The sequence below is a fragment of the Pseudophryne corroboree genome, chromosome 4, assembly GCF_028390025.1.
Source record: "Pseudophryne corroboree isolate aPseCor3 chromosome 4, aPseCor3.hap2, whole genome shotgun sequence".
Lineage (NCBI taxonomy): Eukaryota > Metazoa > Chordata > Amphibia > Anura > Myobatrachidae > Pseudophryne > Pseudophryne corroboree.
This window is the reverse complement of record NC_086447.1, coordinates 295,356,013-295,381,357: the sequence shown is the minus strand read 5'-3', so window position 1 is coordinate 295,381,357 and position 25,345 is coordinate 295,356,013. Positions and strand designations below refer to the sequence as shown.

The following is a 25,345-nucleotide window of genomic DNA, read 5'->3' as shown; positions in this document are numbered from 1 at the left end:
CTGCGTAGCGATCTGTGAAAAAAAAGGCTAATCTGCGCATGCGTATGCACTGCAATGCGCACACACGTCGTACGGGTACGAAGTCCTTTGTGGTTTTGCACTGGTTCTAGCGACGATTCTAATCCACAGCCGAACGCAAGGAGATTGACAGGAAGTGGGAGTTTCTGGGTGGCAACTGACCGTTTTCTGGGATTGTTTGGAAAAACACAGGCGTGACCGGACGTTTGCTGAGCGGGTATCTGATGTCATTACTGTGTCACTCGCCGCAGCAATCATCGCACAGAATAAGGAACTACAGGGATGGTCTTGTTCTGCACAAAATGTGTTTGCTGTCGCGCGGCTGCACAGGCATTCGCACTTCTGCAAAGCAAAAAAAAAACACTCCCCGTGGGCGGCGACTATGCGTTTGCACGGCTGCTAAAAGTAGCTAGCGAGCGATCAACTCGGAATGAGGGCCATTGTGTACTCCCACAGTGAGTGCAAGCAGGGGAGTGATATGTGTACAGATGTGTCCACTTACATCTAGCCTTCCTACACGTTAAACAGCCCTTCTAGTTTCACCTAGCACCGAGCGCCTTTTCATGCGATTGTGTCCAAAAGCATGCTAAGCTTATGCTGATTAAAATTATATGCAGCATGACTATATTCTGCAGCTGTATCTGCATACAAAATGCTACGTGTTTTCCTAGAAAATGATTGCGTATTGAGGTAAGATGTAGAGGACACACCTGTATCACTTTATTGCTGCCTAACGTAATTGACAAGTTACACAGCAGATAATGAAACCTCTGCTCTACACTGAAGTTTATATTTTAAAATACTGTAATGTTGTGGGATTGTTATGTTGGGATTTTCCTGTGAATCTCTCTGACATGCATGTCATTAAAAAAATAATAATAATAAAATCTAGCTATACCCTGTTAAAAGTATTTTATATTCCTCTTTGCTCAGGTTCAGAATTTAACACTGCGGAGCCAACCAGTCCTGGAGATTTGTCCACAAAGTATTCCACCAAAAATAAATAACCATGACCAGCCCCTAACCATGTGTCACAAGACAACTGTAACCAGTTCTAAAACCATACACACTGACTCCTCTTATGAGACAAGCCGTAGAGGAGAGAGTCCTGGATCTGAATCGCGGTGCACCGCTGTAACACGTACAGCAAGTTTACATCAGCTAATTGCCCCAGGTAAAGTTATTGAGATTTTTTGAGCTATCAGGTAGGATTTTTCTACTAGAACATAGACTAACTGAATTTACAGGGATATAGGGGAAAATGTTGAACGACAACACTGGTGATAGCCAGTTAGAGGCTGAGCAACCTCAATGTGGCTGTGGTACAGACTTAAGAAAAATACTTTAACTTGAGAGCTGAACTAGACAGAATTGTACTATTTGTGGGCCTCACTAGTGACCGTTCCACATTCACTGCTAATTGGTCAGCCCGGCAGCACCCCCAACCCCGCAGCTGCAAAGATCAGCAGCTGCTCGGAATATTTTTAAAAAGTTGCCCCTACCCATCTGTGTGGCCACCTGACGCTACAGAGAGGATCAGTTCCGTGATGACAGTGGTGGTCCAATCATTGATTGTCTAATATATCAGTTATCAATGATTTTTACCGATGCTTATATAAAAAAATAAATAGAAAAACATTTGTAAAACATTATATAATCGCGTTGGACATGTTTTAAGTAAATGTTCTTAACCCAAATGCATCAGAAAAAAACAAACAGAAAAAACCCCATACATTTCGGAGCGGTATTTTAAACAGCCAGTTAAGTGGTTAAAGAGCAAACATTGAAAACTCTCCAGGAACAGCAGGATAATTGTGCATTATTGAGGCGCCTGTGGTATGTGTCTCCTGATCAATCTGTTACTATGGATATATTTCTATGACTGCAATTCTTTCATTGGGCGTTAGTAGGTAAAATATTATAAATGAAGGATACCTTATATTTAAATGGTGATGTTATGCTGTTTCGCCACATTGTATACAAAACAGGATACTGATTGTGTTGTAATTTCTTTATTGCAGTATCCTATTCTTCAGTCCAGCCACATTCTCTAACGAAACACCATACAATACATCTCCATCCAGATCCCCCAAAGCTGCCACATCATCAAATGATATTACAACAGCAGCAGCAGATCCAACATCGACATCGGATTCAAACTATTACCTTACATAATCCAACATTAGAATCTCCTTCTACACATCACTGTCTGCCAATCCAAAGCCCAGCATTCCTGTCCTTCCCAAGCAGTGCTCATTCACACCACAGTACCCCTGTACCAACCCCATCTTCTCCGGCTCTCTCACAATCTGTTCAGCATTCTGTAGTAGTATCTCCTCCACCAGCACAGTCTCCGTGTCAGTCCCCTACTATAATTATCCATCCACAAGCCCTCATTCAACCACCTCTGCTGGTGCAGTCATCGCTTCCATCTTCAGATAATTCAGAGCAACAGCTGCAGAGCACTTTAGAGTCAACACCACATGTGGCTGTCCCAACACATTCTTCATATACAGTGATGGAAGAAAGCCATCCTGGATCATCACTTCAACCAATAGTAGCTTCAGCTGGACAGCAGTTAATGTCTCCCGTAGACCCAGCCCAGTGTTTATTCCAAGGCTTACCCCAGCCTACGGCATCCTCTCCTAATTTGCCTTCAGCCCAAACTTCCCATCTCCAAGCATTACCTGTGCAGTCCATGCAAGCAATTGCAGTACAGCCTGAGATCTTAACACCAGGCCAAGTTCTTGTGCAGAATGCTATACTCACTGAAGAAGAGCTTCCTGCAGCAGAAGCACTTGTTCAGCTGCCATTCCAGACGCTTCCACCACCACAGACTGTTGCTGTAAACCTGCACATACCACCAACACAAGTGGAGTCACCAGTGGTAAGTTCCAATATGACTCATTTATTGCAGAACACAGTAACAGATGCATGAGTCTAGACATGAGGCTAGCACTTTTAAGATTACCAAGCAAACCTCTAACTATGAGACAGAGGTATCAATTGGTCCGGAAAAATGGTTGGCCGTAAAAAACAGGGTTTTCGCAGTTTATTTTTTTGGGGGGGGGGATTTTTGCACCAGTCATTTATTTATTTTTCAGTCTAACCAATGAGCCCCTATTTTTTCCGCCAAAAAAAGTTAAATTTTTGTGCAAAAACATATAGGATCCACGAAAAGTTGGGTACCTATGTGTTTTTGCTGCCTTAATCAGGTAAAAAAAAAATGTAAGCTTAGCGTGGAATTGGCTAAATCTCTGATAAGTGCCGGCATTGGATAGCCCCAGGAGAGGTAATTACCCGCTATAAATTACTGCAGCTAATAGGATACCGCCCATAAAACGTGTACTGTATATTAAGGTTCACATTTGTTCTTCTGCAGAGCATTCCTATACCTAGTTCTGCAGACCGTTCACTAATATCATTATAGCGCATGTCTGCAAAATGTAAATTACAAAGGTTTTTCTATCCTGGTAAGACAGAGCAACCCCTCAAACAACAAATTGCATCAGATAAGTTCTAGTGTATAAGAAGTCTAAGCAACCAATCGTCATGCATTTTCTCCTTATGGGACATCAGGTCCACACCTTCCATCTAGATGTGGATGGATAGGACAGCTTTTATTAAGGAGAAATTATATATATAAGGGTTATGTCTCTACAAAGCAATTTTTTTTTTGAGAATATACTTCTAGGGATTGTTTATAAATGGAGACGAAAAAAGATTTTTGGAATTTTTTGTTTGTCTGGTCGTTCCAGGATCACGCAAAAACTACGTCTGGAATTTTGTTAGTGTTTGCCCTATTGTATAGCTTAGTGGCCTATAAAGAAACTGAAGTATGTATGATCTCAATGTGACATCAGGGAGAGCAGCAATAAAGGAAAAACCAGATGCTTGACACTCGGCACGTGTAGTGTGCAGGCTCAAGTCCAAAATCACTATATGTATATAAATATATTCATATATTGTACACACCCCGAAAAATGCTCAGAGCTGCAGGCATTGATATCAGGACCAGCTGCTTCTCCCATGGGCAGCTTTACTTGGCTTGCTCACAAGATAGTAGCCCCAAACATCGTTTATTGTTAATCCCTGATGGTTAAACTGCAAAATTTTGTTTACAATTTTGTGATCAATGTGCATAATATAAAATATACATCACAATATTAGATGGCACTGCTGTCTTTGTAAAATTAGTTTGTTGACCAATAACAGACATCCATCTCAGCGAAGCCGCGGGCAAATGCTAGTTGGATATAAAAAATGTAAGTCTTTCCAGCCGTTAGGTCTTAACGTACATTTGGATTTAAGTTGCGTTGCAGATGATTGACACAATGCCAGTAATGGCATAACTGTGTCAAACATGGTGTTTATCACTGCCTATAAAGATGTGATATTCTTTATTACCTTTGATATACCTGTTATTTGTTCAGTGGAATTTGTAATACTTAAATTCCAGTAATGGATAGCAAGCCTACATCCAACAGGGTTACTGTTACAACTTATGATACATACTGTATATGTTCAGCAGTGCCTCCTACCTTTGTGGAGGAGAGGGACTGCCGCTGGCCATGCTGCCTCTGTCCGGTGGAGGAGGAGAGAGTCCCTGCCACCAACCGGGTCCTGGCACATGTACAATGGAGCTAACAGGCGCCAGGACCTGTGCATGTGCACAAGTAGTGGCATTACTTTGCATGCGGAAACACCAAGCTTCTATGGACTGCATCGGCTAAAGCCCATAGAAGCTGGCTAGGGCTGACGACCAAGCAGTGAGTGGCTTCCTACAGGAAGCCAGCTCTCTGCTAATCACAGCCCGGTCTGGCAGTCCTAGAGGGAGGAAACACCTTCCAATGGGACTGCCTGATCTGCGTGTGACTGGCAGGTAGGGTTTCCAGTAGGAATTGCAGTCACATACTGCAACTGACTCACTGTAGTGGCAGATTTTACTGGGGCAGCTGCTGTGATGTGATGTTCTTTATTATTTATCACTAGCGACTCAGCACGACTTTGCGCGGGAGCATTTTTTAATTTACTGCTATAGGCTTTTTTAACCGAGGTCTTAAAAGATTTCCTTGTAGACAGCATTAGTAATTTCTGCAGCGGGTACACTGTGTTACACAGGGAATATATTGGGGTGTAGAGTTGGATCTTGATCCGAGGCACCAACAGGCTAAAGCTTTGACTGTTCCCAGGATGCATTGCACCGCCTCCTCTATAACCCCGCCTCCGGACACTGGAGCTCAGTTTGTAAGTTGGTCACCTAACAGGGGGGCTGCGCTAGGCAGCCCTGAAAACTTTTTTAGAAGACTTCAAGGTCCGCAGCACTTTCTATGTCATTCTGACATGCTGTGCTGCGGCTCCATCACCTCCCCTGCAGCGCTGCATACTCCCGCGGCCGGTTCCCGGGTACTTGCAGCAGAGGAGCACCGGTTCATAGGCACACCGCCGCTGATGCTCTCCAGGATCGCATGGCTGCACATCAGGGCTACCGGCGGGTTCCCCAGGCAGTGTTAGTTAAGAACAAGTGTGCTTCTGCCTGAACCTTTAGTGTTCTGAGATATACATCCAGTATCTACTGTGCATTGTTATATCTATTTATAAATATATGATTTCTCATACGTCCTAGAGGATGCTGGGGTCCACTTCAGTACCATGGGGTATAGACGGTTCCACAGGAGCCATGGGCACTTTAAGACTTTTCAAGGGTGTGAACTGGCTCCTCCCTCTATGCCCCTCCTCCAGACCTCAGTTTTAGAAATGTGCCCAGGCAGACTGGATGCACTCCAGAGGAGCTCTACTGAGTTTCTCTGAAAAGACTTATGTTAGGTTTTTTATTTTCAGGTAGAACTGCTGGCAACAGTCTCCCTGCTTCGTGGGACTGAGGGGGCAGAAGCAGAACCAACTTCCTCAGAGTTTCATGGCTCTGCTTCTGGCTGACAGGACACCATTAGCTCCTGAAGGGAACTGAACGCTAGCCGTGCCTAAAAGCTGAGGAGAAACACGCCATTGAAGAGTGGAGCTTCCTCCTCAGTCAGCAAGCACACTGCTCAGCGCCATTTTCTCTCTCTCCTCAGGCTGCAGAGACAACGCTGGTCCTCCTCCACTACTGAACAAGTATCAGGGTGCAAAACAGGGGGGGCTACAGTGAATTTGGTGCTATATAATTGTGTGATTAGCATTATAGAAGCGCTGCATGTCAGTGGGCATTTTGTGTTCCCAGACATTGTGTTACTGGCGCTGGGTTGTGAACTGGCAAATCCTATCTGTGTCCCTCTGACAGATTTTACTGTGGGTCTGTCCCCTATAGGTCCCGGAGTGTCTGTGGTGTGGTTGTGCACGTGTGTGACAGGCAGGGAACTCTTCCTCTGTGGGAGACATGTTAGGGACACAAAGGTGTAATATGACACAAAGAGCCTGACTGGGTGAAAGGTTACATGATAGTGTGAATCACTACTGAATCTCATACAGAAAACTGAATATAATCTGTTGAAGATGTGATTTTTTATAGTTCTGACTTTCATCCACATGGACCCCTCTGGGTCACATACAAATTTGCACAAGTAATACAAACTGATACCGACACGGATTCTGATTCCTGTGTCGACACTAGTGATTCCAGGGGAATAGGTCCTAAGTTAGCAAAAAGCATTCAAAACATGTTTTAGCTATAAAGGAGGTGTTAGAAGTTACGAAGCCCCCTCTTTTACCACAAGGAGAGGGTTTACTTTAGTAAAGAAGTAATATAATTTCTCTAACGTCCTAGTGGATGCTGTGGACTCCGTAAGGACCATGGGGAATAGACGGGCTCCGCAGGAGACTGGGCACTCTAAAGAAAGATTTAGTACTATCTGGTGTGCACTCGCTCCTCCCTCTATGCCCCTCCTCCAGACCTCAGTTAGAATCTGTGCCCTGACAGAGCTGGGTGCTTTTAGTGAGCTCTCCTGAGCTTGCTAATAAGAAAGTATTTTAGTTAGGTTTTTTATTTTCAGAGAGCTTCTGCTGGCAACAGACTCTCTGCTACGTGGGACTGAGGGGAGAGAAGCAAACCTACTAACTGCGGCTAGGTTGCGCTTCTTAGGCTACTGGACACCATTAGCTCCAGAGGGATCGAACACAGGACCTGACCTTGTCGTCCGATCCCGGAGCCGCGCCGCCGTCCCCCATTGCGCCCACACTAACCCACACACTCCGGTCACTGTAGGGCGCAGGGGGGGGGGGGGGGGGCGCCCTGGGCAGCAATTGATACCTCCTGGCGAAAGCTGCATATATACAGTTGGACACTGTTATATGCATGAGTCCCCGCCATTAATTTTACACAAAATCGCGGGACAGAAGCCCGCCGCTGAGGGGGCGGGGCCTTCGTCCTCAGCACTCACCAGCGCCATTTTCCTTCCACAGCTCCGCTGAGAGGAAGCTCCCCAGGCTCTCCCCTGCAGAATAACGGTAGAAGGGTAAAGAAGAGAGGGGGGGGGCACATAAATTTAGGCGCATTATTCATAATACAGCAGCTACTGGGTAAACACTAAGTTACTGTGTGATTCCTGGGTCATATAGCGCTGGGGTGTGTGCTGGCATACTCTCTCTCTGTCTCTCCAAACGGCCTTGTGGGGGTCCTGTCCTCATTTAGAGCTTCCCCTGTGTGTGTGGTGTGTCGGTACGCGTGTGTCGACATGTTTGACGAAGAGGGCTATGTGGAGGCAGAGCAAGTGCAGTTGAATGACGTGTCGCCGCTGACGGTGCCGACACCTGATTGGATGGATATGTGGAAGGTGTTAAATGATAATGTAAACTCCTTACATAAAAGGTTGGATAAAGCTGATACCTTGGACCAGTCAGGGTCTCAACCCATGCCTGATCCTACAGAGCAGAAGCCCTCAGGGTCTCAAAAGTGCCCACTATCCAAAATGGTTGACACAGATGTCGACACGGATTCTGACTCCAGTGTCGACGACGATGATGCAAAATGATTATAGCGATGTAGGATGTTTTACACATATCAGAGGTAAACCCTGTCCCTGACAAGAGGGTTTATATGTATGGGGAGAAAAAGCAAGAGGTGACTTTTCCCCCTTCACATGAGTTAAATGAGTTATGTGAAAGAGCGTGGGATTCCCCTGATAAGAAAGTCCTGATTTCCAAAAGGTTACTTATGGCGTACCCTTTCCCGCCAGAGGACAGGGTGCGCTGGGAATCCTCCCCTAGGGTAGATAAAGCTCTCACACGCTTATCTAAGAAGGTGGCCCTACCGTCACAGGATACGGCCGCCCTAAAGGATCCTGCAGATAGAAAGCAGGAAAGTATCCTGAAATCTGTTTATACACATTCAGGGACTCTACTGAGGCCGGCAATTGCGTCGGCGTGGATGTGTAGTGCTGTAGCAGCGTGGACAGATAATCTGTCTGAGGAAATGGATACCTTGGACAGGGATACCATTATGCTGACCCTGGGGCATATAAAAGACACTGTCCTATATATGAGGGATGCCCAGAGGGACATTTGCCTACTGGGCTCTAGAATTAATGCAATGTCAATTTCTGCCAGGAGGGTCCTGTGGACTCGGCAGTGGACAGGTGATGCCGACTCCAAAAAACACATGGAGGTGTTACCTTACAAGGGTGAGGAATTGTTTGGGGACGGTCTCTCGGACCTGGTTTCCACAGCTACTGCTGGGAAGTCAAACTTTTTGCCATATACTCCCTCACAACTTAAGAAAGCACCGTATTACCAAATGCAGTCCTTTCGCGCACAAAGAAGCAAGAAGGTCAGAGGTGCTTCCTTTCTTGCTAGAGGCAGGGGTAGAGGAAAAAAGCTGCACCTTACAGCTAGTTCCCAGGAACAGAAGTCCTCCCCGGCTTCCACTAAATCCACCGCATGACGCTGGGGCTCCACGGGTGGAGCCAGGAGCGGTGGGGGCGCGTCTCCGACATTTCAGCCACCAGTAGGTTCGCTCACGGGTGGATCCCTGGGCTATACAGATTGTGTCTCAGGGATACAAGCTGGAATTCGAGGTGATGCCCCCTCAACGTTACCTAAAATCGGCCCTGCCAGCTTCCCCCATAGAAAGGGAAGTAATGGTAGCGGCGATTCACAAGCTATTTCTCCAGCAGGTGGTGGTAAAGGTTCCCCTTCTTCAACAGGGAAAGGGATACTATTCCACAATGTTTGTGGTACCGAAACCGGACGGTTCGGTCAGACCTATATTAAATTTAAAGTCCCTGAACATTTATCTGAAAAGATTCAAGTTCAAAATGGAATCGCTCAGAGCGGTCATTGCAAGCCTGGAAGAGGGGGATTTTATGGTGTCTCTGGACATCAAGGATGCTTACTTGCATGTCCCCATTTATCCGCCTCATCAGGAGTACCTCAGATTTGTGGTACAGGACTGTCATTACCAATTCCAGTTGTTGCCGTTTGGGCTCTCCACGGCACCGAGAATATTTACCAAGGTAATGGCAGAAATGATGGTGATCCTGAGAAAGCAAGGAGTCACAGTTATCCCATACTTGGACGATCTCCTCATAAAGGCGAGGTCCAGGGAGCAGTTGCAGATCAGCGTAGCGCACTCTCAGGAAGTGTTGCAACAACATGGCTGGATTCTGAATATCCCAAAGTCGCAGCTGATTCCTACGATGCGTCGGCCCTTTCTGGGCATGATTCTGGACACAGACCAGAAGAAGGTGTTTCTCCCGGAGGAGAAGGCTCAAGAGCTTGTGACTCTAGTCAGAGACCTCTTAAAACCGAAACAGGTGTCGGTGCATCGCTGCACGCGAGTCCTGGGAAAGATGGTGGCATCGTACGAAGCCATTCCCTTCGGCAGGTTCCATGCGAGGATCTTTCAATGGGATCTGTTGGACAAATGGTCCGGATCGTATCTTCAGATGCATCGGCTGATCACCCTGTCCCCAAGGGCCAGGGTGTCTCTTCTGTGGTGGCTACAGAGTGCTCACCTTCTCGAGGGCCGCAGGTTCGGCATACAGGACTGGGTCCTGGTGACCACGGATGCGAGCCTCCGATTGTGGGGGGGGGGAGCAGTCACTCAGGGAAGAAACTTCCAAGGGTTGTGGTCAAGTCAGGAGGCTTGTCTGCACATAAATATCCTGGAACTAAGGGTCATATTCAACGCCCTGAGTCAAGCGGAGCTCCTGCTTCGCAACCAACCGGTGCTGATTCAGTCAGACAACATCACCGCGGTGGCTCATGTAAACCGCCAAGGCGGCACAAGAAGCAGAGTCGCGATGGCGGAAGCCACCAGGATTCTTCGGTGGGTGGAGAATCACGTGCAAGCACTGTCAGCAGTGTTCATTCCGGGGGTGGACAACTGGGAAGCAGACTTCCTCAGCAGGCACGACCTTCACCCGGGAGAGTGGGGACTTCATCACAAAGTCTTCACTCAGATTACAAATCGATGAGAACTGCCACAGGTAGACATGATGGCGTCCCGTCTCAACAAAAAGCTACAAAGGTATTGCGCCAGGTCAAGGGACCCTCAGGCGATAGCTGTGGACGCCCTGGTAACACCGTGGGTGTTCCAGTCGGTCTATGTGTTTCCTCCTCTTCCTCTCATACCCAAGGTGCTGAGAATCGTAAGAAGAAGAGGAGTGAGAACAATACTCATTGTTCCGGATTGGCCAAGAAGGACTTGGTACCCGGAACTGCAAGACATGCTCACAGAAGACCCATGGCCTCTGCCTCTCAGACAGGACCTGTTGCAACAGGGGCCCTGCCTGTTCCAAGACTTACCGCGGCTGCGTTTGACGGCATGGCGGTTGAACGCCGGATCCTAGCGGAAAAAGGCATTCCGGAGGAAGTTATTCCTACGCTGATAAAGGCTAGGAAGGACGTGACAGCAAAACATTATCACCGCATATGACGAAAATATGTTGCTTGGTGTGAGGCCAGGAAGGCCCCTACAGAGGAATTCCAACTGGGCAGATTTCTGCACTTTCTACAGTCTGGAGTGACTATGGGCTTGAAGTTGGGATCCATAAAGGTCCAGATTTCGGCCCTATCCATTTTCTTTCAAAAAGAACTGGCTTCACTGCCTGAGGTTCAGACGTTTGTTAAGGGAGTGCTGCATATTCAGCCTCCTTTTGTGCCACCTTGGGATCTTAACGTGGTCGTGGCTTTCCTGAAATCCCACTGGTTTGAGCCACTTAAGAACGTGGAGCTGAAGTATCTCACGTGGAAAGTGGTCATGCTATTGGCCTTAGCTTCGGCTAGTCGTGTGTCAGAATTGGCGGCTTTGTCGTGTAAAAGCCCCTATCTGGTTTTCCATGTGCACAGGGCAGAATTACGGACTCGTCCCCAATTTCTGCCAAAGGTGGTGTCATCTTTTCATTTGAACCAACCTATTGTAGTGCCTGCGGCTACTCGTGACTTGGAGGATTCCAGGTTACTAGATGTAGTCAGGGCTTTGAAGATTTATGTAGCGAGAACGGCTGGAGTCAGGAAAACTGACTCACTGTTTATCCTGTATGCCCCCAACAAGTTGGGTGCTCCTGCTTCAAAGCAAACCGTTGCCCGCTGGATCTGTAACACGATTCAGCAGGCTCATTCTGCGGCTGGATGGCCGCATCCAAAATCAGTGAAAGCCCAGTCCACAAGGAAGGTGGGCTCTTCTTGGGCGGCTGCCCGAGGGGTCTCGGCATTACAGCTTTGCCGAGCTGCTACTTGGTCGGGTTCAAACACATTTGCAAAATTCTACAAGTTTGATACCCTGTTGTCGTTCATACTGTTGACTGAATAAGTTTATCACAAGTTATACGGTGTGATTGGTGTGGCTGGTATGAGTCTTACCCGGGATTCCAAAATCCTTTCCTTATAATGTCTGCTCTTCCAGGCACAGTTAACTGAGGTCTGGAGGAGGGGCATAGAGGGAGGAGCCAGTGCACACCAGATAGTACTAAATCTTTCTTTAGAGTGCCCAGTCTCCTGCAGAGCCCGTCTATTCCCCATGGTCCTTACGGAGTCCCCAGCATTCACTACGGACTACGAGAAATAGATTTACTGGTGAGTAAAATCTTATTTTTCCCTCCACCTCAGGAGTTGAACAGTCTCTTGGAGGGAGTCTGATTTAACCTGAAAAGAAATTTCAGATTCCCAAAAGGAATGCAGGCAGCTTACCTTTTTCCAAAAGGTAGAAGTCACCCCGCATTTTAGACAGGGCCCAGTCATAAAAGAGAAAAGGTGTTTCTCCCTGCGCCTGAAATGGCTTTACTTAAGGAACCGACAGGCCGCAAGTGAGTGAGGTGATCTATTGATGTGGCCAATGGGACACTACTCAGGCCTACCATTGTCTGTGCGTGGGTGAGTAGTGCTATTGAAAAGTGGTCAGAAAACTTGTCATTAGACATTGACACAATAGATGGAGACGAGATTCTCCTAACGTTAGGTCATATCAAAGACGCTGCTGCGTACGTAGTAGAAACCATGAAATATATTGGTCTCTTGGGATCAAGAACCGCTACCATGGCAGTATCGGCTCGGAGGGCGTTGTGGATTCGCCAGTGGAATGCTGATGCAGCTTCCAAAAGAAATATGGAGGCTCTCCCGTATACAGGTGAGGCCTTGTTTGGTGATGGGCTGGATGCGTTAGTCTCGGCGGCTACCGCAGGTAAGTCGACATTCTTGCCTTGTGCTCCTACACCGGCGAAAAAGACACATCACTCTCACATGCAGTCCTTTCGGCCCAACAAATACAAAAAGGCCAATGGTTCCCCCTTTTTTGCAGGTAGGGGAAGGGGTAAAGGAAAGAAATCTGCAGCGTCTCCCGGATCGCAGGAGCAGAAGTCCACCCCTGCTTCTGCCAAATCTTCAGCATGACGCTGGGGCTCCCTTGCGGAAGTCCACTCGGGTGGGAGCACGTCTGAAACTTTTCAGCCAAATCTGGATTTAATCTGGCCTGGACCCATGGGTCTTACAAATAGTGTCCCATGGGTACAAACTAGAGTTTCAAGATGTCCCCCCATGCCGATTTTTCAAATCGACCTTGCCAGCTTCTCTTCCAGGAAGAGAGGCAGTAACAACGGCAATTCAAAAATTATGTCAGGATCAGGTCATTGTCCTGGTACCCTTGTCACAGCAAGGAGAATATTCAAGCCTCTTCGTAGTTCCAAAGCCGGACGGCTCGGTCAGACCGATTTTAAACCTGAAAAATCTGAATCTCTACCTGAAAAGGTTCAAGTTCAAGATGGAATCCCTGAGGGTAGTGATTTCCATTCTGGAGGAGGGGGATTTCATGGTGTCAGTAGTGTCATGACTAAGGTTTTTTGAACCCGGTGCTAGCGAAGTCTGCGCGGGTGACTGGAGGACTACACGAATACCACCACTGACCTGGTTTGGAAGTGTTGTGGACTCGGGGTCTCTTCCGGTGACTGGGAAGAGGAACCGCGGCAGAGATGGCCGAATCCAGGTTCTCCTCATGCAGGATGAGGTCGGCAGACAGGAAGCACGTGTGGGCGCTGAAGGTCTCCTGAAAGACAGAACTGGAAAGGCGCTGATGAATCAGTGAAGAATAACAGGTACAACTGTGCTAAAGGGCACGGGGTGCTTGGGGACACTGAGATGCTTGGAGACACTGAGGTGCTTGGAGACACTGAGGTGCTTGGAGACACTGAGGTGCTTGGAGACACTGAGGTACTTGGAGACACTGAGGTGCTTGGAGACACTGAGGTACTTGGAGACACTGAGGTACTTGGAGACACTGAGGTGCGTAGAGGCACTGAGGTGCGTAAAGGCACTGAGGTGCATAGAGGCACTGAGGTGCGTAGAGGCACTGAGGTGCGTAGAGACACTGGGGTGCGTAGAGACACTGGGGTGCGTAGAGACACTGGGGTGCGTAGAGGCACTGAGGTGCGTGGAGGCACTGAGGTGATTGGAGGCACTGAGGTGCGTAGAGACACTGAGGTGCGTGGAGACACTGGGGTGCGTAGAGACACTGGGGTGCGTAGAGACACTGGGGTGCTGAGGCACGGAGGTGCTGGAAGCACGGAGATGCTGAGGCACGGAGGTGCTGGAAGCACGGAGATGCTGAGGAACGGAGGTGCTGAGGCACGGAGGTGCTGGAAGCACGGAGGTACTGAGGCACGGAGGTGCTGAAAGCACGGAGGTACCGAGGCACGGAGGTGCTGGAAGCACGGAGGTGCAGAGGCACGGAGGCACGGAGGTGCTGGAAGCACGGAGGTACTGAGGCACGGAGGTGCTGGAAGCACGGAGGTACTGAGGCATGGAGGTGCTGGAAGCACGGAGGTGCTGAGGCACGGAGGTGCTGAAAGCACGGAGGTGCTGAGGCACGGAGGTGCAGAGGCACGGAGGTGCTGGAAGCACGGAGGTACTGAGGCACGGAGGTGCTGGAAGCACGGAGGTACTGAGGCACGGAGGTGCTGGAAGCACGGAGGTGCTGAAAGCACGGAGATGCTGAGGCACGGAGGTACTGAGGCACGGAGGTACTGAGGCACGGAGCTCTGGAGATCACAACCTTAGGGAGCTCAGCTAGAATGCTCACACATAGCTGTGTGTGACACAAGGAACTGGCCCCGTTTCTAAATCAGCCTCCTGATTTATACTTCCTGGTCCTTGGTGATTGGTGAGCAGGATTAGGTGATGCAGAGAGTCTCAGGCTGGCAGAGGATTGAACAACTCTGGGTCAGGTGAACACTGTCATGTGACTACTCTAGCCAAGGCTGTGATGTAGAATGAGGCCTAGCAGGCCGAGAGAACACTAAAGCCTGGACTTCTGCACAACACAGGATGCTGGCTTTTAGACCTAAAGTTCAGATTACTGAATTCAGCCTCACACAGGAGATCACCACAGGTGGAGCTAATTAACTATTACCTCTCAGGCAGAGAACTCAGGAAAACTCAGTGCTGACAAGCTGTTTAACTCCGTGAGTGAAAAGACACAGGATCCAGGACAGATGGCAGGGGTAAGTCACCAAATATAAAACCTACAGTCAGGATTGTGACAGTATCCCCCTCTTCAAGGGTGGACTCCGGACACCCATCTTGAATCTTAGAGGAACTTGAGAAATTCATACAGAAGAATTTAGGACCTTCGTTGATGCAGATTCCAAAGGTTTAGGACTAAATTCTTTAACTACAGCGTTACTAAAAGTCTGTAAGTCATGGAACACAGGATCATTACTCTCAAAGAGCATGTTGGCCCACTCCAAAGCTCTTCCTCTGAATGCCAGGAACAGATATCGAGTAATGTTGGAAGGAGTTACTGCACCTGAAGGATCAGACTCCATCCGAGAGAGAAATTGTTCAACCAGAGCGGCATATTGCAATAAATCTCCATCAAAGTAAATAGGTGGAAAACCATCAGACGAAAGCTTAGAGGATGAAACTGAAGAAAGCTTTGGCTGGACGAGTAGGACTGGATTGGATCCGAGGATACTTGAATTGGCTGGAGCCAAAGGAGACTGACCAGGCTGGTCCTGGAGTATTGCTGGACCGGCTGGAACCGGGACGGACTGACCAGGCGGAGCCTGGAGTATTGCTGGACCGGCTGGAACCGTGACGGACTGACCAGGCAGGGCCTGGAGTATTGCTGGACCGGCTGGAACCGGGACGGACTGACCAGGCAGGGCCTGGAATATTGCTGGACCGGCTGGAACCGGGACGGACTGACCAGGCAGGGCCTGGAGTATTGCTGGACCGGCTGGAACCGGGACGGACTGACCAGGCAGGGCCTGGAGTATTGCTGGACCGGCTGGAACCGGGACGGACTGACCAGGCTGGGCCTGGAGTATTGCTGGACCGGCTGGAACCGGGACGGACTGACCAGGCTGGGCCTGGAGTATGGCTGGACCGGCTGGAACCGGGATGGACTGAGCCCTTTCTTCACGGGGCTGAACTAAGGCAGGAGCCCCCTCTTCACGGGGCTGGGCTGAGGCAAGAGCCCCCACTTCACGGGGCTGGGCTGAGGCAAGAGCCCCCTCTTCACAGGGCTGGGCAGCACTCTGTAGAATCTCTGGCTGGGCAGCACTCTGTAGAATCTCTGGCTGGGCAGCACTCTGTAGAATCTCTGGCTGGGCAGCACTCTGTAGAATCTCTGGCTGGGCAGCACTCTGTAGACTCTCTGGCTGGGCAGCACTCTGTAGACTCTCTGGCTGGGCAGCACTCTGAAGACTCTCTGGCTGGGCAGCACTCTGAAGACTCTCTGGCTGGGCAGCACTCTGAAGACTCTCTGGCTGGGCAGCACTCTGAAGACTCTCTGGCTGGGCAGCACTCTGAAGACTCTCTGGGGCTGGACGCTCTGAACCCCTCACTGGGGCTGGACGCTCTGAAGACGCCCCTCCTGGGGCTGGACGCTCTGAAGACGCCCCTCCTGGGGCTGTGGACACGGACTCCTCTGTGACTGTAAATGGCTTGAACATTCTTCTCTGGACACCCAACTTGGGATAAGGTCTTTTAACCACCGGACCCCAATCATAAATTTGAGTCTCTCTCAGAAGAGTAGCCTTCTTGATACCCCCGTCAGCAGCAGAAGGATCGGATACTGTGGATGACTTGTAGACATGAGCACTATGATACTGAGATTTGTCACTATTACCTGGCTTGCGAAGAATGCAGTCTTTAACAAAATGACCAGAATTTCCACAGTAAAGACAGAGATGTAGCTCCTTACGCCGCTGACGTTCAGCTTCAGAGAGCTTGGGCCGTGGATAGCTCTGATGAAAAACTTTCCCTTGCGCAGAGGAAGAGACTCTATTAACTGGATGGGCCAAAACAGGATCAACAACGTTGGTAGTATTCCTGAGGAGATCAGGCATCACAGAGAGAATACTAGGCAAAAGTTCTTGGAACTGTAGTAACATCTGGTAGAAAATCTGCAGTTGGTCAGGAGTCTTAGAGCAGAAGGTCAGAGAATCTCTGGAGAAAGAATTCCGCTGCAGACACTGTGCCAATTGATGCTGAGTCGACTCCAGACCTTCCAAGCGTCCTGCAATATTGCTTAGGAGGTCCTGCGTCAGACAAACACTTTTGGCCGGGTCCATGTGGCCAGTTCCTACTGTCATGACTAAGGTTTTGTGAACCCGGTGCTAGCGAAGTCTGCGCGGGTGACTGGAGGACTACACGAATACCACCACTGACCTGGTTTGGAAGTGTTGTGGACTCGGGGTCTCTTCCGGTGACTGGGAAGAGGAACCGCGGCAGAGATGGCCGAATCCAGGTTCTCCTCATGCAGGATGAGGTCGGCAGACAGGAAGCACGTGTGGGCGCTGAAGGTCTCCTGAAAGACAGAACTGGAAAGGCGCTGATGAATCAGTGAAGAATAACAGGTACAACTGTGCTAAAGGGCACGGGGTGCTTGGGGACACTGAGATGCTTGGAGACACTGAGGTGCTTGGAGACACTGAGGTGCTTGGAGACACTGAGGTACTTGGAGACACTGAGGTGCTTGGAGACACTGAGGTGCTTGGAGACACTGAGGTACTTGGAGACACTGAGGTACTTGGAGACACTGAGGTGCGTAGAGGCACTGAGGTGCGTAGAGGCACTGAGGTGCACTGGGGTGCGTAGAGGCACTGAGGTGCGTGGAGGCACTGAGGTGATTGGAGGCACTGAGGTGCGTAGAGACACTGAGGTGCGTGGAGACACTGGGGTGCGTGGAGACACTGGGGTGCGTAGAGACACTGGGGTGCTGAGGCACGGAGGTGCTGGAAGCACGGAGATGCTGAGGCACGGAGGTGCTGGAAGCACGGAGATGCTGAGGCACGGAGGTGCTGAGGCACGGAGGTGCTGGAAGCACGGAGGTACTGAGGCACGGAGGTGCTGAAAGCACGGAGGTACCGAGGCACGGAGGTGCTGAGGCACGGAGGTGCAGAGGCACGGAGGCACGGAGGTGCTGGAAGCACGGAGGTACTGAGGCACGGAGGTGCTGGAAGCACGGAGGTACTGAGGCACGGAGGCACAGAGGTGCTGGAAGCACGGAGGTGCTGAGGCACGGAGGTGCTGAAAGCACGGAGGTGCTGAGGCACGGAGGTGCAGAGGCACGGAGGTGCTGGAAGCACGGAGGTACTGAGGCACGGAGGTGCTGGAAGCACGGAGGTACTGAGGCACGGAGGTGCTGGAAGCACGGAGGTGCTGAAAGCACGGAGATGCTGAGGCACGGAGGTACTGAGGCACGGAGCTCTGGAGATCACAACCTTAGGGAGCTCAGCTAGAATGCTCACACATAGCTGTGTGTGACACAAGGAACTGGCCCCGTTTCTAACTCAGCCTCCTGATTTATACTTCCTGGTCCTTGGTGATTGGTGAGCAGGATTAGGTGATGCAGAGAGTCTCAGGCTGGCAGAGGATTGAACAACTCTGGGTCAGGTGAACAGTCACTGTCATGTGACTACTCTAGCCAAGGCTGTGATGTAGAATGAGGCCTAGCAGGCCGAGAGAACACTGAAGCCTGGACTTCTGCACAACACAGGATGCTGGCTTTTAGATCTAAAGTTCAGATTACTGAATTCAGCCTCACACAGGAGATCACCACAGGTGGAGCTAATTAACTATTACCTCTCAGGCAGAGAACTCAGGAAAACTCAGTGCTGACAAGCTGTTTAACTCCGTGAGTGAAAAGACACAGGATCCAGGACAGATGGCAGGGGTAAGTCACCAAATATAAAACCTACAGTCAGGATTGTGACAAGTAGACATAAAGGATGCTTACTTGCATGTTCCCATTTATCCTCCTCGCCAAGCTTATCTGAGATTCGCAGTACAGGATTGCCATTACCAGTTCCAGACGTTGCCTTCGTACTCTCCACGGCACCGAGGGTATTCACCAAGGTGATGGTGGAGATGATGGTCCTCCTTCGTCAAAAAAAGGAGTCAATATAATTCCTTATCTAGACGATCTCCTGATAAAAGCGAGATCCAGGGAACAGTTGGTGCAGAACATCGCACTCTCCCAGTCAATACTCCAACAACACGGTTGGATCATGAATTTTCCAAAGTCGCAGTTGGAACCGACGACAAGATTGTCCTTTTTAGGGATGATTCTGGACACAGAAGTACGGAGAGTATTTCTTCCAGTGGAAAAGGCTTTGGAAATCCAGAAAATGGTCAAACAAATATTGAAACCAACAAGCATGTCGATTCATCAATGCATTCAGTTGTTGGGGAAAATGGTAGCGGCCTACGAGGCCATACAGTTTGGCCGATTTCATGCCAGAGTATTCCAGTGGGACCTGTTGGACAAGTGGTCCGGATCCCACCTACACATGCACCGGAAAATAATCCTGTCCCCCAAAGCCAGGATTTCGCTCCTGTGGTGGCTACACAGTTCTCACCTACTAGAGGGACGCAGGTTTGGGATTCACGACTGGGTCCTAATAACCACGGATGCAAGTCTCCGAGGCTGGGGAGCTGTCACACAGGGGGAAAGTTTCCAAGGAAAATGGTCAAGTCAGGAAGCCTGCCTTCACATAAACGTTCTGGAATTGAGAGCCATTTACAACGGCCTTCTACAAGCGGTACATCTTCTTCAAGATCATCCCGTGCAGATCCAGTCAATATGTAACAGCAGTCGCGTACATACAGTAAACAGGCAAGGCGGAACGAAAAGCAGAGCGGCAATGGCAGAGGTGATAAGGATTCTCCTCTGGGCAGAAAGACATGTTAGAGCCCTGTCAGCAATTTTCATTCCGGGAGTCAACAACTGGGAAGCAGACTTCCTCAGCAGACACGATCTCCATCCAGGAGAGTGGGGCTTCCACCAAGAAGTCTTCGCAGACGTGACAAGTCTTTGGGGAGTTCCTCAAGTAGACATGATGGCATCTCGTCTAAACAAGAAGCTTCAGAGATATTGTTCCAGGTCGAGAGACCCTCAAGCAATAGCAGTGGATGCACTGGTGACCCAGTGGGTGTTTCGGTCGGTATATGTTTTCCCTCCACTTCCACTGATTCCACAAGTTCTCAAAATAATAAGAACAAGAGTTTGAGCAATCTTCATTGCCCCAGACTGGCCAAGGAGGGCTTGGTATCCAGATCTTCAGGTGTTGCTCATAGAAGATCCTCTGCCTCTTCCTCCTCGAGAGGACCTACTACAGCAGGGGCCATGTGTGTATCAAGACTTACCGCGGCTACGTTTGATGGCATGGCTGTTGAGCGTCGGATCCTAGCCCGAACGGGTATTCCCAAGGAAGTCATCCCCACTCTTATTCAGGCCAGGAAAGGAGTAACGTCTAAACATTACCACCGTATTTGGAGAAAATATGTGTCTTGGTGTGAATCCAAGAAGGCTCCTACGGAAGAGTTTGAGTTGGGACGTTTTCTCCATTTTCTGCAGGCTGGTGTGGATACAGGCCTTAGATTGGGGTCAATCAAGGTCCAGATTTCGGCCTTATCAGTTTTCTTTCAAAAACAATTGGCCTCCTTTCCAGAAGTTCAGACGTTCGTGAAAGGGGTTCTGCACATCCAGCCTCCATTTGTGCCTCCAGTGGCACCATGGGACCTTAACGTGTTGTTGCAGTTCCTTCAATCAGATTGGTTTGAACCTCTGCAGGAAATATATTTGAAGTTTCTCACTTGGAAAGTGGTGATACTTTTGGCCTTGGCATCCGCAAGGCGGGTGTCTGAGTTGGGGGCCTTGTCTCACAAGAGCCCTTACCTGATCTTCCATGAAGATAGGGCAGAGTTAAGAACTCGTCAACAATTTCTTCCAAAGGTGGTTTCGTCCTTACTCATAAACCAACCTATTGTGGTGCCAGTAGCTACTGACACTTTCACTGAGTCACAGTCTCTAGATGTGGTTAGAGCTTTGAAGATTTATGTCGCAAGAACAGCTCGGTTATGAAAAACAGAGGCTCTGTTTGTCCTGTATGCTCCCAGCAAGATTGGGTGTCCTGCTTCTAAGCAGACTATTGCGCGCTAGATCAGAGGGACAATTCAGCACGCTCATACTACGGCAGGCTTGCCGGTACCGAAGTCGGTGAAGGCCCATTCTACTAGGAAAGTGGGCTCATCCTGGGTGGCTGCCCGGGGCGTCTCAGCTGTACAACTTTGCCGAGCAGAGACTAGGTCATGGTCAAACACATTTGCTTAAGTTTATAAGTTTGACACTTTGGCCGATGAGGACATCAAGTTTGGTCATTCGGTGCTGCAGGGTCATCTGCACTCTCCCACCCATACTGGAGCTTTGGTATAACCCCATGGTACTGAAGTGGACCCCAGCATCCTCTAGGACGTATGAGAAAACAGGATTTAATACCTACCAGTAAATCCTTTTCTCCTAGTACGTAGAGTATGCTGGGCACCCGACCCAGTGCGTACTTTACCTGCAGTTTGTTCATTATAGTTACACAAGTTGTGTTACATTTGTTTTCAGCATGTTGCTGTAAATGGTTCATGCCTGTTGGAGTGTGTCATGTTGAATGCCATGTTGTGCGGCATGGTTGTGGTGTGAGCTGGTATGAATCTCACCATTAGAATAAAAGTAAATCCTTTCCTCGAAATGTCCGTCTCCTTGGGCACAGTTCCTATAACTGAGGTCTGGAGGAGGGACATAGAGGGAGGAGCCAGTTCACACCCTTGAAAAGTCTTAAAGTGCCCATGGCTCATGCGGAACCGTCTATACCCCATGGTACTGAAGTGGACCCCAGCATCCTCTACGGACTAGGAGAAAAGGATTTACCGGTAGGTATTAAAATCCTGTTTTTACTAGTCCACTAGTTTACTAGTTACTAGTCCAGTGCAGTTTTAATGTTTGTCTGAATTAATTTCTGCATTGTAACTGTGACTGAGTGTGCCTGTAGCTGCTGTGTGGATTTCATTAGTGTATCCCACCTATTGCTATCACTGTTTTCTGTACCCTGGGGGTTGGGTGCGTCAAGGTCTCATATATAGTGTTACTCAGTATATACTATTTAGTGTGTTTTACTGTGTTTTTCAGTCACATCATACGGCTTTAATCCTCTGTTTGTGTCACATAACATAAGGGGGTTATTTGCAGGTATTGTTTTTGTCTGGCTATGTTGTACTGTTTAACCCTGCGGCTACATCTGCTATCATGTCTGCTACGCAGGGCGGGAAATCCGCTGATGCTTCTGTATCATGCAGGGCATGCACCACGGATTTACCTGAGGGGGAAGTTATAACTGATGGTTTGTGTACTGGGTGCCATACATCTCCCAGTCAGCCCGCAGCTCCCGTAGTCATTCAGGAGCCACCTTGGCAAGCATTCTCCAGTATGTTGCATATGCTGGTGTCACGTCACCCCCTGTGGGACCTCCTGTGCCATTGCAACCACATATTGTCCCTGTAGTTAATCCACCCTGGGCAGACACTCTGTCTACCCAGATACAACAATTAAATCAATCTTTGGTGGTACAAAAGCCTACCTCATGCCCCGCTGGGGTCAAGAGGTCATCGAAGCGGGCCTCCTCACAATCCACTAACATTTCAGATCATTCTTCTAATGAGGATGGGGAATATACTGATCCGTCAGACACTGAATCAGTTGCTTCTGATGAGGAACTTACATCTCAGGTTGATGTCCCTGACCTAGTGGAGGCTATGAAGCTGCTTCTACAAATTGATGATGAGGTAGATCCCACTACTGCGCCTAAGAAACCTGATAAGTTTAAACGTCAGAAGCTTGCTAAAGTAGTCTTACCGAATTCTGACCATTTAATTGACATACTTCAGGAATCCTGGTCTTCTCCGGGAAAGAAATTCTCCCTATCTAAAAAGATGCTAGCTCGTTATCCTATTCCTGCTGAGTTGAGTAACAAATGGGAAAATCAACCGCCGGTAGACTCTCATGTCGCCCGTCTTGTGGTGTCATCTACTCTGCTTGTCACCACTGTCACCTCACTGAAGGATCCGACAGATAAGCCTGTGGAGGGATGCCTGAAGTCTATTTACTACCTTACAGGTGCTGTACATAGACCCTCCATAGCAGCCTCCTGGGCCGCAAAAGGAATTGAAGCATGGGTTCAGGCATTGGAGGAAGAGCTACCTCAGGATATATTTTACACTGCCAGACAATATCTGTCTCATATTACCACTGCCTCCCACTATATTCAGGAGGCGTCCTCTGAGGCAGGTGTTATGGCAGGCAAGGCGTCTACCACGTCTATACTGGCTCGCCGTATTCTGTTGTTGAGATCCTGGAAGGTGGACCTGGACTCCAAAAAGACCCTGGTGGTGCTCCCTTTTAAGGGAGCCATCCTCTTTGGGGAGGATCTAAACAAGATTGTGACTGATTTGGCGCCTGCCAAGACTGCGTTTCTCCCAAGTACTAAAACTTCTGCTCAGATCGCTAAGAGTACTACTTTACGTTGCTTTCGTCCTCCAGGAAAAGCGAAGGGTCAGACGTACCCAAGACAGGCTTGTACTTCCAAAGCCACTTAGCCCAAATCTAAACAATCCTGGGCTGGCCTCCTCCTGGGGGAACCCAGGGTGGGAGGCCGACTTCTACAATTCTGGTTAAAGACCACTTCAGACGCACGAGTTCGAGAAGTTGTCTCTCACGGGTACACAGTCTCTTTGAAGAATTGTCCCCCTCGCCAGTTCTGCACGACGGTTCTTCCTTCAGATACGTTGAAAGCGCAGGATCTACACCTGGTTGTAAGATTCCTCCTGGACACAGGAGTGGTAGTACCAGTACCTCTGTCCCAGAGAGTCGGGGGATACTATTCAGGCGGAGGATACTATTCAACCCTGTTTCTAGTCCCGAAACCCAATGGGTCCATCTGGCCTATACTCAATGTCAAATCTTTGAACACATTTGTGAGAGTGTCCAAATTCCGTATGGAAACCCTGCGCTCTGTTGTGCTGGCCATGGAACCCGAGGACTATATGGTATCCCTGGACATACAGGATGCTTACCTGCATATACCTATTGCCATTTCGCATCAGCAATATCTGCGGTTTGCTATTGGCAACCTACATTATCAATTCCGCCACGGCCCCCTCGGATTTTCACCAAGGTCATGGCCGTGATGACGGGCTTTCTCCGCTGTCAGGGTATCAGGATCCTGCCGTATCTGGACGACTTGCTGATCCTAGTGAACTCCCAAGAGTTTCTCCTCTGTCATCTGGAACTGATGGTCCAATTTCTGCAAGCCCACAGGTGGCTCATCAATTGTAAGAAGTCCTCACGGGTCCCTGCTCGGAGCATGGTGCACCTGGGGGCACTACTGGACACACACAGCCAAAGACTGTTTCTGTCTCCAGAGAAAGTCCTGAAACTTCTGGACAGGATCAGATGCTTCCTTTCTCGCCCACGAGTGTCGATACACTCGGCGATGCAAGTACTAGGCCTCATGGTGTCGGCTTTTGACATGGTGGAGTATGCTCAATTTCATTCCCGCCCTCTGCAGAGGTTAATCCTTTCAAAGTGGGATGGCCTGCCTCATCGGATCAGGTCTCAAATGATCTCCTTGACTCCGGAGGTTCGTCTGTCACTGAGCTGGTGTCTACAGGACCATCAGTTGAGCAGGGGCCATCCCTTCTGGATCCCCAACTGGGTGCTCCTGACTACAGACTCCAGCCTGCGGGGTTGGGGCGTGGTGCTGGAGCAGCACTTTCTTCAGGGTCGGTGGACCAGGGAGGAATCTCTCCTCCCCATAAACATTCTGGAATTGCAGGCAGTGTTCAATACCTTGACTCTTGCCCTGCCTCTTATACAGGACAGGCTTGTTCAAGTACAATCAGATAACGCCACCACGAAGCCGCATGGCAATGATGGAAGTATCAAAAATCCTTTGTTGGGCGCAATGCCATCTGCCAGCAATATCGGCAGTGTTCATTCCCAGAGTCTTTAACTGGGAAGCGGATTTCACGCCGGAGAGAGTGGAGTCTTCATCTGGACGTCTTTCAACTCCTAGTGGACAAGTGGTGCCTACAAGATGTGGACCTGATGGCGTCTCGACACAATCACAAGGTTACGGTCTTCGGATCAAGGACAAGGGATCTTCAAGCAGTGTTCGTGGATGCACTGGCAATTCCATGGAACATTCGACTGCCATACGTGTTTCCTCCGCTGTCACTCTTGCCCAGGGTACTACGGAAGTTCAAGCAAGAAGGAGGAATACTACTTTTAGTCGCTCCAGCATGGCCCAGACGGCATTGGTTTTCAGACCTGCAGGGTCTATCGATAGAGCGTCCTCTTCTACTTCCTCAACGCCCAGATCTCCTCGTTCGATGCCCTTGTGTCTACCCGGACCTGGCCAGGCTGACTTTGACGGCATGGCTCTTGAAGCTTCACTTCTGAGGGCCAAAAGATTCTCAGATGCGTTCATCCAAACTATGCTGAAGGCCCACAAACCGGCTTCGGCACGGATTTATTATAGGGTCTGGAATTTTTACTTCACCTGGTGTGCTG

At 49.3% G+C, this 25,345-nt stretch overlaps 1 protein-coding gene across 7 annotated transcripts in view; it reads left to right on the top strand.

Annotated features, from left to right (window-relative positions):
• Nucleotides 1–25,345, top strand: part of PHC3 (polyhomeotic homolog 3) — a 364,349-nt gene that overhangs the window by 209,790 nt on the left and 129,214 nt on the right. For all 7 annotated transcript variants that reach the window (XM_063916218.1, XM_063916215.1, XM_063916214.1 and 4 more), the window contains 2 exons: nt 952–1,192; nt 2,040–2,905. In XM_063916218.1, coding sequence (XP_063772288.1) covers nt 952–1,192; nt 2,040–2,905 — 1,107 coding nt within the window. The remainder of the gene's footprint in view (nt 1–951; nt 1,193–2,039; nt 2,906–25,345) is intronic.